Here is a 16,840-nt window from a genome sequence, read left to right as displayed (position 1 = left end):
TGCGAAGAGCTCCTGCCAGAGCATATTCCTGTTTCTCTCACAGGTGTATTGGGATCTTGGGCAGTCTGATCCCTTTTCCAGGAAAGCATTATTGGGAAGTGGAAGCTGAGGAAGATACAGAGTACAGAGTTGGCGTGGCTTTTGAAAACACTCCAAGACATGGTTATCTGGGGGCAAACAACTCATCCTGGTGCATGAGGCACATCATCACACCATCAAGGTAAGGGACATGCAGGCTACATTTCTCCTATAGGAATACCTCCTACACGCACACCTGCAGGCTGAGCAGCAAAGAGCTCTTCCCTGTAGGAGGCAGACAAAAATCTTACATCAAAACGCAGGTCAAACACTCAAACTGGGTCTGTGATTATTTCTACCACTGGCACTGTGAACCAGTGTTGGAATGATTCTGGAACCTTTAAGCAAATCCTACTGCTTTGCGCCATTCTCACATTGAAAGGGTCAGTCCCAGGAACAAATCTGAATAAATTCCATAACAGAAGTTACTATAAAAGCCTTGTTAGGTCTCTGAAATCCCATTGGGAAGACAACAAGTAGTAAGTCCACATCACCTAAAAAGTACTTACCTGGATAAAACCATTTGTAGGAAACTTGTTTTCATATCCTCTTTCTGGAGGTACCCAACCCAACAGCTGTGTCTGCATGCAGAAATGCCAGAACTCCCTCATGCCTCAGCTGCATCCACTGGCCCTACCCTGGGCAATGACAACTGCATTAGCACCCCCTTTGAATTGTATGTGTGATTCAGGCACACCGTGAAGCATCTAGGAGCAAGAAAACAAGTTCCATACCAAACAACATAGTAATTCCTATTGCCTCAGCCTGTAATGGCACTCAGACTGTAAAAGTTACCAGTGTGATGCTGGGTCCCCTTGAACAAGGCACTGAGTGCCCCAGTGCACACATTATCAGCAGATGGTAATGATGACACAGCATGGTACCAATGCTTCCAGTCCTCTGTCTGTTGGTATGTAGGGAGAGTTTTAGATGTAGCTCAGTTGTCTAGAGCACACATTCCCAGATGCCTGCTGCTCACAGCTCCCCAGCCATTGGCCTGCTGCATAACCAAAGTTCTTAGCAATGCTGACATTTGCCTCCCACACAGCAAGAAACGCTGCTTAATGAGGGAGACTAAACCCACTGAAGTTAATGACTCTCCCATACACTGCAGGAAGGCTAATTTGATTTCTTTGCTACATTGATCTAAGAGGTACATTGAGGTTTGCTCTTACTCTTCTGGAGCAATAAGCATGGACTTCAGGGAGGAGAAAACAGAGCCAGGCTGTTGCTCTGTTTGAGTCACTGTCATACCCATTTCTGCAGGGAAATTTTCTAAGGTTTGTGTTGTGTGGGTGGAAGAGGTGGTTAGTGAAGAAGCTGGTGCCTGTGAAATACCAGGAAACTTGCTTTACTGAATAAATCTTCTCGTTTCTCCCAGAACAGTATATGTTCCCATAAAAGACTCATATTTTTGGTTGCAGAGTGCCACACTAGGGACAGCTGATTTAGTAACTGTTAAATGATCTTGGATTACTCAAACAGTGACTACATGGGGAGGAAAAGGGCTACCCTCATGACAAAGCAGTTATGTACAGAGCATCCTCCTAGCCTCCATTAGTACACAGGACAGGAATCATGATTAGAGGTCATGCTCCAGTAACTGAAGACTGGAAAGTCCCTATCAACAGCACGCTGGCTGAGCAACGTGAAGTATTGTAGGAAAAGCAGCCAGAAATGTCATTTAGAGAACAGGGTTTGAAATATGACATCAAATAGCCTGGAGGATGCAGAGTCACACTGAGTCAGCCAGCCTCTGCCTGAGAGATTATATTCCCTCACTGCTGCTGCAGTCTGAGGGCGTAAGCATTTCCAGTTCCTGTGCCTTTGGCAGGAAAGAGGGCTCAGTACCAGGCCCTAGAGAGTACGTGGGCAGCACTTCAGGGCCTGGAAGGACAGGACTGAGTCATCTCATCAATTCTCTCCTTGGCTGCAGCTAAAGCTATGAAGTTGCAAGACTTAAGAGAAGACAAGCATTGCTCTGGGGAAAGCCTAACTGGCATGGCAGAGCACAGCTCCTTCACAGAGGAAAGGACATCTTCAGATAAAGCTTAGTAGCTGGGAAAAATGGAATGTCCCTTTGACCTTGTCCTGTCCTAAGTGACAGTACCTGCTCATTTTCAGCCAGGTGTGGATATGAAGGCCTGTTATGTGGGTGAGGCAGGCACATCTGAGCAGGGAGATAAGGTTGTATGGAAAAGCAGTGTACAGCATTGCTCAGCAGAGTGGATGGGACTAGGGCAATAAAGATGAAACACGTGGAAAGAGGGATAGGACTGTCTTCACCATGCAGGTGAAACAAGAAGACATACCCTGAAACATGCCTGTGCACAGAGAGCCATGGGGTATTTTTGACTGTGTTTCTTGCCCACAGGCACAAGTACGAATTCCTGCACAGTGGGATGACACCAGACATCAGAATTACTGTTCCCCCCACAAAGATTGGTATCCTGCTGGACTATGAAAGCTACAGACTGTCATTTTACAATGCTGATATTGCCCAGCACCTTTACACATTCAACTCACACTTTCAGCATTATGTCCATCCCTGCTTTGCTTTGGAAACACCTGGTACCCTAAAGGTACATACTGGTATTACAGTACCCCCATGGACTGCCCTCCTATAAGTCTGCGTTTTCCTCAACAGTCCTATCACACTCCCTAAAATCCAGCTCTATCCCAAGACAGCAAAATATCACTGACCCAAACAATCTGCCAGGCCTAAGCCCTTGGACAATTTTATCTCACCTTAGGCAGCATTTTAGAAGAAAACCATTACGGTCGCAAGACTCATCAGCACCCTGGAGCTGTTTGCAGAATTCTTTAGGGTTAGAAGCAGATACCATCCTTCCCACAAGTGACACCAAGCACCAGTGACAGATGCATTACTGGTTCCCCCAATACCCATTTTATGTCTGGGGAACTCCCCGTCCCACAGCAGTCATTACCTCCACTCTTGCGTTTTCTGAGAAGCTAAAAATTCAACAAAAAGCCAAAATAGCAAAAGGCACAATCACTATACAGATGCTAGACAAAGCTGAAAACACTCTAACTATAAAGCTGATCTTACAATCAAGTACTCTTGCTGCTACACAGTCTGCACAAGATGATCAAGTACACCTCCCCTGCGTGTGAATTGTTAGTCCATACCATATACAGCAGGAGGATTGAAACAGTGATGCTTATTGAAATTATCAAGCATGCCCTAAAGTCTCAAATATGAAAACAAAAAAACATCCTTATCCAATGCTCGTGCTTCTCATTTATTTATCTAGGGAAAAAGCAAAAAAAAGTCACATAGGTGCCTTTTGCAGTGCTTGGCTGCCCATACATAAAAGTCTGAATCATCCTTTCTTTTTTTTGGTGGCCATCCTCACCTCTGCCTTTCTACGTTCTCCACTCACAAATTCTTCCCCCTTCTCAGCGCAAAGATCTTTTGATCTCTGATGCTGTGCCCCTGAAGTTTCAGGCCTCCATTGTATGCTGACAGTAGCAGCTGGCCCAGTGCTCAACCAGAAGATCCTTGTTTAGACCTTATTTCCAGATTCCAGACAGTTGGACTGGTACTACCTGTCAAGTGGGCTTGTCTAGCTCTCAACAGCCCCACTTGTGGGTGTCAAAACCACCTGAACGTAAGCAAGAGTCATTAACAGATAGCTTTTCAACAGATTTATTGTACATTCATTACAAAAATAATTGGTTCAAATTTTCTATTCACGGTTTTGTCAGGAACAGGTTGTCTCTACAGTAGACACGGTTCTTATAAATAAAGCTTGGCAAAATTTAGAGAGACTTGATGTAGAACTGTGTGCTAAAAGCTTGTCTGTTTTTCTCTGAGAAATTAAGAGAAGAAATGCGTTTCCCCAAAATAAGTTTTGCAGAAACCATGAAAACAGGAGTGGAATATGCTCTTACAGCAGTGATTAGTACTTTCTTCACTTGAATACTGACTTGCAGCTTGGAAAACAGAACAGGTTTAGCAGCACTGAACTATGCAAGCATAGCTTCATTTCTTAGCCCACCAAGAACTCACAGGCTTCCAAGACAGAAAAGCGCTGTTATGATTATCTTGTCCAACCTCCTATGAAGCAGGTTAGACAATTTCAGTATCTTGCAATGAGCACAACTTGTGTCTCCTACAAATAGGTGAATAAGCCTGCAACCACTGTTAATACACAGGGCACAAGGTGGCCAGGTGACCAATGCTACCATACTGAAAGGCTGTACCAGAGAACAGCAGCTAAAGTGTACAGTGAACAAAGTGGTGAGAAAGCACTATACCACTGGGTTGCTTTAACACCTTTTTCTCCCTTCAGTTAAAAACGTATGCCTTGATTCAAGGTCCAGCTTCCATACAGTGGAGCATATTTAACCTTTATCTGCCAAAACCGAACACCACACTCTTTACAATGACAGAAAGACCTGCAAAAATAAAACAAAAATACACAAGTATCAGAGCAGAGATATCAGGTGAACAGCAGGACTGACAAGGACACCTTTAGTACACAAAGACTGCCAGGTGAATGAAGCCATTCTGATGAAAGCCTACATTGTGTTGGCCCTCTGAATGGCCCCACAGCGTCACTCTCCACCCACAGCTTTCATCTCAAGTGTTTAAACTGTACCTGTATTCTGGCTCCAGGATGAGCTGCTCATCTCTGATATTACATTAACCCAGACGACCATCCCACAGGTGCGCTGCAAGGACTGATTTGCTGAGCCAGCTATAAGGTACTTGCACACTGTGCTACTGAGACTCTAAGGGTACCAAACAGCTCTGCCATTATGTTGCTGGCTCAATGAATCTGCAGATCACAGGAGCAGCCAGCTTTTCAGAGCACAACTCAGTGGTCATCACCAGGGATAGCATATGAGACTGCTAAGGCAGCAACAGAAATAGCTGAAAAAAGAACAAACAAACAATCATCAGCTGCCAGGCTAAAAAAAAAAAAAAGAAAAAAAAAAGGAAGTAAGTTTCCATGTTTCTGTTTAATAAAAGCTTCACCTGTCAGCTGTAACCCAAGCATTTACTCTCTTAGGAACCTCAACCTTGTCACTTAAATATTTACACAGCAAGGAAAAAGGAGTGAATAATTCTTTAAAACCTGCTGTTACTGTAAATTCCCATTATATACATCCTTTACAAGGAGGCCACCATTTCCATTACAGGATCTACTGATCAGACCAGTATGGCACCCAAGCTGCAATTACAGAAACAGAATATCCTGAGTTGGAAGAGGTCCACAAGGATCTTTGAGTACAACTTCTGGCTCCATGCAGGACCATTCAGAATTCAAGCCTCACACTTGAAAGCAATGTCCAAACACTTCCTGAACTCCAGCAGCTAGCTTGATGAACTCCAGCCATGACCACTGTCCTGGAGAGCCTATCTTCAGAAATTGGCTCACTGCTGAACTAGACCCCATGAAACAACAAAGGTCCATTAAGAACGAGTTGCCCTCTGACAATTAGTCACATGTTGTACAACATGTTTTTCCTGGTTGGCATTTTTCTTTCTGTTCCTTTGATTATGTGTATTTGCTGGCAGAGAAAAAAATTCATCTTCAGTGAAATATGGGGGCTCATGCCTAAAGTTCTGGCACTGGCTGCTCAAATATCACAGGCTGCCCCAACCTGCAGCAGTGATCTGTGCATCCTTGCAGAGGCTGCAACAGCAGCAAGAACAGCCAAAGGACGGAATACCAACCACACCTCATCCAGCAGCTAAGTGGGGACCTTGCCAGGGCCACCTACAGACTCCCAGGTTTACAAGTTATACTCAATCCCTTTTATCATGGACAAAAAGACCAGAAGGCAATGCTGAACTAACCTTAAGTACCTAGCAAGAATCATATTTGGCTTGTGGCACGTCTCTATACAAAACAGAAAACAAAACAGAAAAAGCATCCATTAAAACCACAGTGCTGTCTTAAGAGAGGAGAAAGAAACAGGATCTGAAGCTCTGCTGCAAGCTGCCAGGATCTCTTGAAAGCACAGAGCTGGCTGGAGTCGCTTTCCCTCAGAGCTCAGTTATTTCAGTCTCAGCCAGAGGGCTAAGTCAATAGCACAGTTCTGCTACAGATTTGATTTGTTGTCTGGACTGCTTTTAGGCACTGCTGGGATTCTCTCAAGGCCCCTTGTTCTCTCACATCCCGCAATAACACTTAAGCAGGACAGACAGAGTAATCCAGGCGCTGTAGTACAAGAGGGACTTGAATCCAGTCAGGACTCTCACCCTCCCCTGTGAAGAGGAACATCTTAAAACCCGAGGTACCTTTGCATCCAGAGACACGAAGCACTTCGGAGGACTCTTCCCACTCCCCTCGGTTCAGCACGCCAGCACACACGGCTGCCACTGGAGGGCATCACATCTACGGGGCACGGCTGCCCGCGCGTTCGCCCCAGCCGAGCAGGGCCGACCTCGCGGAGCCGCCCAGCCGGGTACCGCGTCCCGTCCTTCCTCGGTGCGTCCTGGAGCCACGAACAAAGAGGCAAACGCACACAGCTGAAACGGCATCACAGGAGCGGCCGAGGCGGCTCTGGGCGTTCTGTTCCGACCCCCCCCCGCCAGCTCGTTCCCTCCGCTTACTGCCAGAGCCTTGTAGGTGGAGGAAGCAGGCCCTGCCCTTACCTCGCGGGCAGGCCTTGTTCTTCCACCGTTTCATTTTGGAGGATAGTATCAGCGGGGTCGGCACGGAGGCACCGTCTCCACTTTCTTAGTCCTCCGGAACAACGCCGAGAGAAGCGCTGGGGCACTCGGAGGCTGGCTGTTCTCTCCCGGGGCCCGGCCGCAGGGCTCGGGAGGCGGCTCCGTGCCCCGCTGCCTCGTGCTTAACCCCACCTTTGCAGCATTCACTTACGTTTCCCAGCAGCAAGCAGCGCTGCTCGCGAGCCGCACCGCCATGCACACCGCGTCACGCGCCCGCCCCGCAGCGCCGCCATTTCCTGAGAGCTGCACGGCGCTTCCGGGCACGGCGAGGGCGGCGCCTTCAGGCACCGAATAACCGTGGCGTCATCGCCTGGCCCGGGGCGCATGTGTGATGGCGGGGCGGGGCGGGGCGGGGCTGCACTGCACTGCGGTCGGGGAGGTGCTGTAGGTATTAGCGTACACTGAAGTTTTCTCTGTGATGCTAACTGGAAGTGAAAGGAAACCGCCTTTTTCAGCTCGTCTTCTAGAAACGTTACAGCAAAAGCAACACAAAAACCACTTTGCAGTACTGAGCTAGACTTAAACATGTTGCTGCTATTCACTTAACAAATGTTAGGTATGTGCTCTCCTGTGGTTCAAAAAATGCTTGTTTATTTAAAACAGCTTATTTTAGAAGAAAGGTTTTTTCGTGTTCTTTTTGGTTCCTGGCTTGATAGAGAGGAAAAAACTTATCTTTCTGCCCTTGGCTTGTCAGCAGTTTGTTATGGCATATTTGCACAAAGCCTGCCAGCATGGATTTTCGGGGCTGCTCACTCAGCTTTAGGGCTTGGTTACATGATAAGAAGTGTTTCACTCTGCTTTGATGATGTCCTGAAAACTGTCTATTCGTTGGATGCTCTCTGTACAGCCACTCCCAAAAGCTGTGTCTGATGTGACACATGCCGTTCCCTGCCCAGGCCCTGGCTCTACGTGTTGGCTGGGCACCTTGCCTGTCTCCTAGCACTTACACTGATGCTATATCATTGCAGCCTTACTTATGGGAAGCAGTGTCTGAAATGGTTGGCACCACCCAGCGCTGGAGATAGGACTCTGTGTGCATGGTACTGGCACTGTGCTCAATGTGAGCCTCACTGAAACTCAGAGGAAAGGGTGAAGGATGCGTTTCTGCCTTCCCAGGAGCTCTGACCTGCAGCTCTGTAAAGCATCAGTGGCCAACTATTATGAAATCATCTACTCTTCAATTTCCTGTTCTTTTTTTGAAAAATTGGTACAGTTCAAGCCCAGGCCCTCAAAGCAGCCTGGCAGCTCCCAGGTCTAGGCCAGGAAAAAGGAATTTTCCTATAAAGAAAAAAAAACTACTGTAAAGAAAAAATATTAGTAGCAAAAAAAAAGAATTAAAAAAAAAATTATTTTAGGCATTAAGGGACAGTTCCTGGTGGAAGAGCAATACTCCTTGCATGTTTCATACTACAGACACCAAGAGAAGCTTGTCAAGCATATTCCATTTCATCTTCTAGCTGAAGACCTGACACACACAGACACACACACAGACACACACACACACACACCCTCCTCTGAAGAGCTGCAGGATCACCAGGATAACGTTGTTCTGCTTGGTTACAAGTTGTGCTGCACACTGAACTTGGCGCTCTCAGGCCGAGCTCAGAGCTAATGGAATGAAAGCTAGGGAAGGACTGACATCAGAGACTACTTTGCAATATTAAAGACAGACAGGACCAACTTCTCATTTGAATGATTGCACACTGGCTAACTTCCTCCTTTCATTCCAAACCCAGGCAGTAACCCTCCTCACTTCTTTCTAAGACTGAACATTGCTGTGCTATTCCTCAACCTCAGGGGATGTGTATGTGATTAAAGGATGAGGTAACTTCTGTTAATTACCATGATTTGAACTAAGATTAGTTTTAGCTCCAGTAATGACTCTTGCCACTCGAGGGGGGGAGCAAGCAACCCAAGAAAGGAGTGATTCAGACTTGAACAAGTGTCCGTGGCTGCTTGCATTTGCTACTACAACCTCGCAGGCAGAGGTGCATGCAAACACTCCTGAACTTCAGTTTGCATGTGGGAGAACAATATAAAAGACCTTGCATGTACAGCCCACAGGCAGCAGCAATGCGCTGCTCACAGTCTGTTTCACATAACTATGCTTGCTTTCTCCTCGCTGTGGATATCAGCATAAGGCTGAGCATGAGCCATTATAAGCATAAGGCTGAGCATAAGCCATTATGGGGTGTTTTTCCAGGCTCACTTTAACTTCAATCAGAAAAAAGGAGACTTTATTTTTCTGAAAGGGAAAAGGTAGAATACAGAAAGATGAGAATCCTTTCCCTGACCTGAGAAACACTGTTAGACCAGAGGCTGGCTTGAAGTTCCAGGAGCTGAAAGGCATTTAGAAGCTTCAAGGCCATTTTGCTTAGTGGCTCTGAGTCCCCAGGCCTTCTAAATTCAGTTGCCTTCCTTGTTATAGAGGATTGTAATACATAACCAGGCATGGTTAGCAAAGCTAAATTTGTTGAGGTTTCTTTGGGAAGTGTGGGAGGAGATTCTTAAAGATGTTAAAGAAAGAAAATGAAAACACAGGACACTGCCCTAGTAATGTTCAAAGCAGGCAGCAAGAGAAAGCATTCAGAAACCCTTTGCCTGCAGAGCCATCGTTTCAGCAGAACAAAGAAATATGTGAAGCATCTGGACATCTTCTTTGTTCTGAATCAGCAGTACACGCTGTGCAGGGATACGGCAGTAATTTAAAAGCTTGTTTCCTGTATCCGAACACCATGTCAGGATGAAATGCAATCCATCCCACTCTCATTTAGCGAACATCCCTGGCACCACCATACCTTGGAGGCATGATGTCACACATCAACGGAGATTATTTATTTTGAAGCTTGTGAATAGCTCCGAGACTTCACTTCAGAGTGCTCCACTCAGCCATGACTCAAACCTTCCTTGTCTCACAGAAGGACACAACTGCACTTTCCTTGTGCTGAGCATCCTATGAGGGATTAGTAGATATTTATTATCCTTTCTCCTCTTTTATGTAGGAATGGCTTTGTCATTGTTGAAAACACCTTCGCATTCATGACACATTTTCTTAAATGTCATATCAATGATGTCTCTACTGAGACACAGCTACCAAGAAAAGCACTGGAACAAAAACTAGACATTCATTCAATTTTGGATGATTTTTAACTTATATACACTCATTGGGAAAACTGTAGTATGAAAATCAGATTCAGGCTTGTGGCAAAGTATATAATATCTGTCTGGTTTCTCCTTTTGGAGGAAGCAGTTATTACCCAGAATTTTATACCTATCTCTTGAAAGGACCAAGATATTCATGCTAAAGAACAAACTTTTTACTGTTTTTTTTTTTTTTTTTTTTTTTTTTTTTTAACCAGATCAGAATAGTTTCAGGCTCATCTGAAAGCTAGTAACCTGATACCCAGGTTTAGCAGCGGTATGACCTGACTGAAAATATGCAGCATGAAAAACAGCTAATAATTCTGAATGGTTCGTTTAATGCTGAATTGCTGAACCTTATTCAGTTAATGCACTGTAAGATTAAAACCCCAGAGGTGAATAAGAGAACTCCCCATCATCTTGGCTATGCTGGAATTTACTCTTGTATTAGCATTAAAGCAAGAATGATTGAAAAGTGTAGACACTATGACTGCCGGCCTGCCTGAAATTGGGAATAATTTTAGACGTACTCTTCCAGTTTTCTCCAGTGTTCTCCCTTCAACAGTGAAAGACCATCACTACATCAGTCAGCCCATGGTTTCTGTCCCAAGCAGAGCTCCATCACTGGATGCCAGACTGGAAAAGGAAAAGGGATGTATCTGTAGAGGGAAGCTCAGTGGGAAGATGGGTGAGGATCAGGCATGCTGGTTTCAAACTTTAGGTATAATCTTTCCCTGGCAACAGCAAAATTCAGATGGACAACAGAATGAACAGAGCTGCATGCAGTGCAAATTATAGTTTTATGTTAAGTGAAATTATTATACACCAGTATGGGCATAAATCTAGCTGATACAGAGGGCTGATGAGCATAGTTCCACATTCCAAGTAATGGCATTAAAGATACAGTGTGAAGTTCAGGGAATTAATCATATTGATCACTTCTTTTCAATGATGATTCAGCAGGCATTTTTTAAAGCAGATTAAATTAACTGCTTTCACCGTTCATTAATACAACCCAGAAGATTAATAACTATGCTTATGAAGAAATATTTTTACTTCTTTCCTGCAGACATACTCTGGACCCACATGCTGTTGCTGTTCCTCTCTTATCCACTTTGTAGCTTTCCTCTGATGGAGCCTGAGTAGCCTTTCCTTGAACTAAGTACAGGAGCCTGCATGCAGGGGGAGAGAATAACACCAGGTAGCAAATGACAGCCAATTACAATCGGAGCACGTATATGGAAACAGACTGTGATACTGTCAGGAAAACACAACATCTGGCAGCCAACTCTCTCTCTCTCCTTTCATGTTCCCTTTGAGAGCGAATATTTGGTTTGTTTGTTTGTAAGTCCTCCACTGAAATTGGTCTGCTCTTTCAGTAATAATTTTCAGCAATTTGGAAGATCGACAGTGACCCCATAGCTTACATCCTGACTATAATCACTGAGATACTGCTAAGGTCTGGATGCTTCTAAACGGAACCTGAGCCCCAGTGGGCTTGACAATATACAAGCACTAATGAACTAAAGGGAATTACAAAAGGGAATTTTCTTTCCTCCAGCACCTAATCCAGACACCAAGCAGGAGGGGAGAACACACGAGCAGGGTGAGGGCAGCACTGGAAGAAAGGTACGATGCAAACACAGAGTGAGGTACCGATGGTGGCAGCCCATGAATGTCAGAAGCTTGGAGATGAAGGACAAACACAGAAACAGGTAACAACAGCAGAGGTCACCTGTTCCTTTCTTACCTGCTTTAAGGCTCCAACTGCTGCAGTCCCTGAACGGCTCCATCATCCACATCTCCTCAGATGTGCTTCCTGAATAATGGTTCAAAATGCCCCTTCTCTAAAGTCAGTCCGTTGCCTCTGAATTGACAGTAGTCAGTGATTCCTTCAGTGCTTCTGAAGTGCCTTCCTGCCTACAGGAAATGCTGACAGAATCCTCCCTTAGTCCTTCAGCGCAATACAGCCCAGCACAGCTTCCAGCTGCGGGGTGTTGTCTCAGCACACATGAGCCTTTGATGGATTTGCCAAGAGCAGGCCGCAGAGGGACTCACCGGCCATATACCACCTTTCACCATCCTAACAACAGTCCAGCCCCCTCAGCTTCTCCCCTCCCCAGACAGCAATTATTTTCACAGAAGTTCCATGCTTCTGTTAGCCTGCAAACTACGGAGTACATATATATTCCAAATGAAATGGGTCGGACCTTGACGCTTCTTAAAATATACATTTTATTCTGGTGTTTGCTATGAAGGTTTCATTCAAATTGTGAAGGTACACAGCCTTTACAAACTTGTTGCGTTAAACGTTTTTGTTGGTGGCTTTATTTTCTGTTTCTTTCATGGCAGAGGAAAACATAGGCTATAAAATGTTGAAATTCATTAGATGTGTAGTATCACCTCTTCATATATGCTGTGGAATGCTTTGTAGAAATACTATATAAAATAAGGCAGACTTTGACAGGGAATTCAGTCATAAAATTTCAAGGGAGAAAACAAAAAGTTCCAACATATTATTATTATCTTTTGTAGCCAAGGAAAGATGAGGTGGTCGTCACAGGTTTATGGGAGAACTACCACGGTTCTGGTGCTCAGTATACATTTCTTGTTTATTCTACTATTCTCAAGTGAGACCTTTGCAATAAAACTTAATTTTAATTAACATAAATCAGACAATATTTAAACATACACATCTATCCTTACAGTGCAATAAAAATGTATCATTGTATAGTATTTTGTATTTGCATTATGAAAATAAAAGGTCTGTACATCAATTAAATGTATATTAATGAGTATGAATCATGTAAATTTGTAATGCATCTAAAGTTGGCTTTGGCTTTTAAGTATTTATAAATTCATAGAAAATATTGAACATCTAACAAAATAAATAAAACATATCATTTTAATCATAGATGCTAACGATCAACCTCAAAAATTCTTGTGTTATTTTTTACATATGCTACTAAATTTCTTAAAGAGAACTCACTTTCAGTAGTGCTCAGAAGTGAATGATTGCACCTTCTGTGATGTGAAAAAATAGAGTACATCTATTTTTCATAGATCAAAAATTCCTTCATGGAGAGTTGCATTTTAAATGTCTGATTGTTCTATGTAACTGTCCTAAGTGCTTATAAAAAGCATGTAGCTTTCTCACAAAAGCTGTGAGTCACTATTAATAGGTATTTCTTCTTCACTTGCAGAGTTGAGGATTAAGCAAAATCTTCTAGTGAATGTCTGTTTTGTATGGATTCTTCAAGGTCTTCCAGCTTCGCACACCGGTAAGAAGATAGCGCAAACATGTTCACTAATAAACCCTCTTCAGTACAAGTACTGCAGCAATCCAGTGTAATTCCACTTGACAGGCTTATTTCGTTGGAGTCCACACATGGTAGTTTGTGGAAGTCAGCTGCTGACCTCATGTTCTCTTGAATTTGAAAGTTCCCCAAGCGCATGGCTATCCTTACTGTAATACTGAAGAGACCGGAACGTATCTCAAATCACATGGACAAAAGTGAGCTTGAATAAATATGCATCTGGTTAGTAAATTACACACCATAGTCTAATTGCTATTCTGGTGGTGGTGGTCGGAGGCTCCGCAGCTTCCTTTCATCTAATCCTTTCCAGTATTTAAAGTTATTATCCAGATGCTGCATCAAATTTGGCAGGTCTGCAAATGCTAGGGGAGAAAGGGCAGAGTGTATTTAGTTTGCAGGATTGGAATAGTCACATGATGCTGTCTGCTTAAATATCACTTAAATGTCCAGGCAACTGTGTTAAGAAGAAAAGCTTAAATCTGTCATACTGCTACTTGAAATGTTTCTGGCTTTATAGCTCTCATCACATGGAACTTCCCAGGCTACTGAGAGCAGTTTTGAGAATCTATTTAATACTGGTATTGCAAGCACTAGCAAAGGGACACCATTTTCCAGGAGGGGCATAACTAATTATGCTTGTAATTATCCTACTTCATCAAATCTCAGTCACATGTCATGATGTGGCATTTAGGAGTCACATTTCTGACCATTTCTACCACAGAGGCAATGCTTGGAAGGAAATAGTTGCTCCCTCTGGCATTTTCCAGACTGTAGAACTTTGTCTTGAAGAATAACTGATATTAACATGGACAAAATGGTTATGTCCAAAGTGCCCTCAGAGAGAAAGTGTTCTTTCCTCCATTTTCACAGAAGCAAGTTTAAAACTAAGAGAGTTAAACTCTGCCTGAAACTGATATATTAAAGAGAAGTCACGAGAATGGTTTGTAGCAGCATCAAAATACTTCTAAGCAATAATGAAGTTATTAAGCTTTCTTGAAGTACAGGAATCTTCTTTTGTCTCCCATTTTCTTTAGGAGTTACAAGAAAGCAATTCTATATCACAGTAGCTTCAAACGTTTAAAAAAGATTTGTGGAATTTTGCTTACCATCCCAAGCATCAAACATATCAGTGATGAAGTAATCGATGAATGATATTTGGGACTTGGGGATGCTGCAAGTATTTCTGTCAAAAACTGGCATCACAACAGGTAAACCTTGCCTCTTTTCTTCATCAGTCTGCAAAGAACACTCTTGTGATTATTCTATAACATTCCATTAACGGCTTCTTTGAGCGGCAGATGGTTTGGCACTGACTAGAGCATGCAATTGCTAAATAAACAGAGAAACCTGAACAAACTGAAGAAGCAGCACCTTCTTGAGCAGGTTTCAGCCAAAACACTGAACAGTGCCTTCCAGTGTTTCCCACAAAGTGACAAATTCACCTTCTGCACTTAACACACAGAGCTGGCCCTAAGTAACTGTATGTTACTGTTTTAAGTTATGACTGATTTGGATCTAGAACATGTATCCATTGTTAGCCTCTGATAGAAGCAGCATTTTGTACCAATCAGAGATATCAAACTATCTTCTTCCTCTTTTTTCCCCCTTGAGGTACCAAAGCCCAACTTCAGTATTTGGTCTATATCTGTAATAATGCCTGTCCCTTGTCCCCATCTTCTCAAAACCTTTCTTCAGCATGGTTCACTAAGGTCTTAGAGCATTTTTTCAGCCGAGTGCTGCTCCCATGCTAACATTAGAACCTGATAATCCTGTTCTTGAGACACAGCCAGCACACAGTAGGCAGAAGGCACCCTTCCTCTGCCTTTTGAGATGGGAACACGACAGGCAAAACAAAAAAAAACCTCAAGTCGCAAACTGGAGAACTTGAAAGCTTAAGTTTTTTGTAACTGCATTGTAGATGTCAGCTTTCTTCTGTCTGAAGGTACCTAGTCTGGTATTGGCATGAGTAATCACAGAATCATAGAATCATCAAGGTTGGAAAGGATGTTCAAGATCATCCAGCCCAACTGTCCAATACCAATACAACCCCACTAAATGCTATCCTTTAGTACCACATCTAAACATTTTTGTTTTGCTCTCATTTTTGAGAGCCTTCTCCTTATCAATAATCATATCCCTTTCAAGACCATTGTCTCATCATGTTTGACCTCCTCACCCACTGTTTGATACTGAATATCCCATCATTTAAAAAAAAAATAATGTATTTTTCATATTGCTTAATGCACCCCTAGGTGTTTTGGAACAGTGGCCATACATGCACACTTCTCTTCCCTTTTAAAGAATTGCTCAGCTGGAATTTCAGCAGCCTCTTTTAGCTACCTTACCTGTGCAAAGTACTCCTCAGAGATGCGTCCGGCCCACTCTATACATTGCTCTATAGGTCTGCATGGATTGGAAATGTCTGCACACTTTATCAACATGCGTTTGATGAGGATGCGGTTTTCAGGAGAAGTGAGAACATTTTTGATTGAATCCCCATCACCATTATTCTGTAACATTTGAGAATTAAAAGCAATCCATTAGCAAAAGCTCTGCATACCTATTCAAAAGCTTTGTGCCTTGGGAATGTTTTCAGCAGATACTATAAGGATCAGTGCCATTACTGACTACCATATATGATGTCCAGCTGAATTCATAGACATTATGAATATGGATTATGAATATTAGCCACAGCTCGAGACTAGCCCTGAACTCATTTCTGGATTCATTCACTGTCTTTGTGACAGATCTCTTGGGCATCTTTGGGCAAGTCACCTAATCCCTCTACGCCTTGTCTGCCTCCTTAAATGTGTGGTGAGGAGCCATTAATCACTGCACACATAGTGATGAGCACTATGTAGGCAGAAAATGTAATTCTCTGCTGAAGTGCAAGGATTAATGGACTTGCACATTAATAGTGGAACAGCTGGTTTAACAAAAAAAGGACTAATCTGACATGCATGGTCATCCTCTGCATGCAAACCTCATCACCATGAGCATCAATCATACTGACAGCACTGCTGCCTTAGGAGAGTCAGATCCCATGCTGCCTCCAGGCATACTCCTGCTCTGCCTTCCACCAGGGCCATGGGAGCCCACCAGCTCCAACCTGACTGGGATTTGTGCTTTCTGAGAGTTTGTCAGCGTTACTAAAAACATACTTCTGTACAGCCTCATCTTGCCTTTGCAAGTCTAGGAAAGGTTTCAGCCCACACACAGCTTATATTTGGTTCCCAGGCTGCATATACAAGTGTGGCAACGGTCCTCTATATTTGGAGCCAGAATACAGCTAATATGAGTAAAGGCTCCAATAATCCAGATTAGAAGCTATTCTCTGTGGATCTCTTATGAAGTAAGTTTGGAAAGACAGATGCTCAGGATTAAAATACCTTTGAAAAAGTCACATATAAGGACACCAGAATTACTTGACTCTTCAAGGATGGGTACAATATAGAAATTGACCACAAGGTCTCTTGTCTTCTACTCAAAAGAAAAACTCTTTGGAGCAAGGAATTTATTAGGCTTGTCTAGCACCCAACAAGGTCTTGGTCTAAATGCAGTAAAGGAGTAACAGAAAGAGGTGTGATGATGGTAA

At 43.5% G+C, this 16,840-nt stretch overlaps 2 protein-coding genes and 1 non-coding gene across 13 annotated transcripts in view; 1 reads left to right on the top strand and 2 right to left on the bottom strand.

Annotated features, from left to right (window-relative positions):
* Window positions 1-10,136, top strand: part of FSD2 (fibronectin type III and SPRY domain containing 2) — a 29,298-nt gene extending 19,162 nt beyond the window's left edge. For 4 of the 5 annotated variants that reach the window (XM_085234061.1, XM_010717450.4, XM_010717449.4 and 1 more), the window contains exons 12-13: window positions 44-220; window positions 2,453-3,882. In XM_085234061.1, coding sequence (XP_085090187.1) covers window positions 44-220; window positions 2,453-2,705 — 430 coding nt within the window. In that variant the 3' untranslated portion in view covers window positions 2,706-3,882. Of the gene's footprint in view, window positions 1-43; window positions 221-2,452; window positions 3,883-5,247 lie in introns of those variants that run through there. The other variant, XM_010717451.4, reaches the window with a different exon arrangement.
* Window positions 6,676-6,806, bottom strand: LOC116217117 (small Cajal body-specific RNA 15). The gene has a single exon (XR_004161139.1).
* Window positions 10,137-12,139: 2,003 nt separating the features above from the next.
* The window catches only part of PDE8A (phosphodiesterase 8A), a 111,219-nt gene continuing 106,518 nt past the window's right edge, over window positions 12,140-16,840 (bottom strand). For all 7 annotated transcript variants that reach the window (XM_085234054.1, XM_085234057.1, XM_085234060.1 and 4 more), the window contains exons 21-23: window positions 15,591-15,755; window positions 14,352-14,481; window positions 12,140-13,607 (exon numbers count right to left, since the gene is read on the bottom strand). In XM_085234054.1, the coding sequence (XP_085090180.1) occupies window positions 13,498-13,607; window positions 14,352-14,481; window positions 15,591-15,755 (405 nt within the window). In that variant the 3' untranslated portion in view covers window positions 12,140-13,497. The remainder of the gene's footprint in view (window positions 13,608-14,351; window positions 14,482-15,590; window positions 15,756-16,840) is intronic.

This window comes from Meleagris gallopavo, chromosome 12 (genome assembly GCF_905368555.1).
Source record: "Meleagris gallopavo chromosome 12, MGAL_WU_HG_1.1, whole genome shotgun sequence".
Classification (NCBI taxonomy): Eukaryota; Metazoa; Chordata; class Aves; order Galliformes; family Phasianidae; genus Meleagris; species Meleagris gallopavo.
This window is presented reverse-complemented; position numbering and strand designations above follow the sequence as displayed.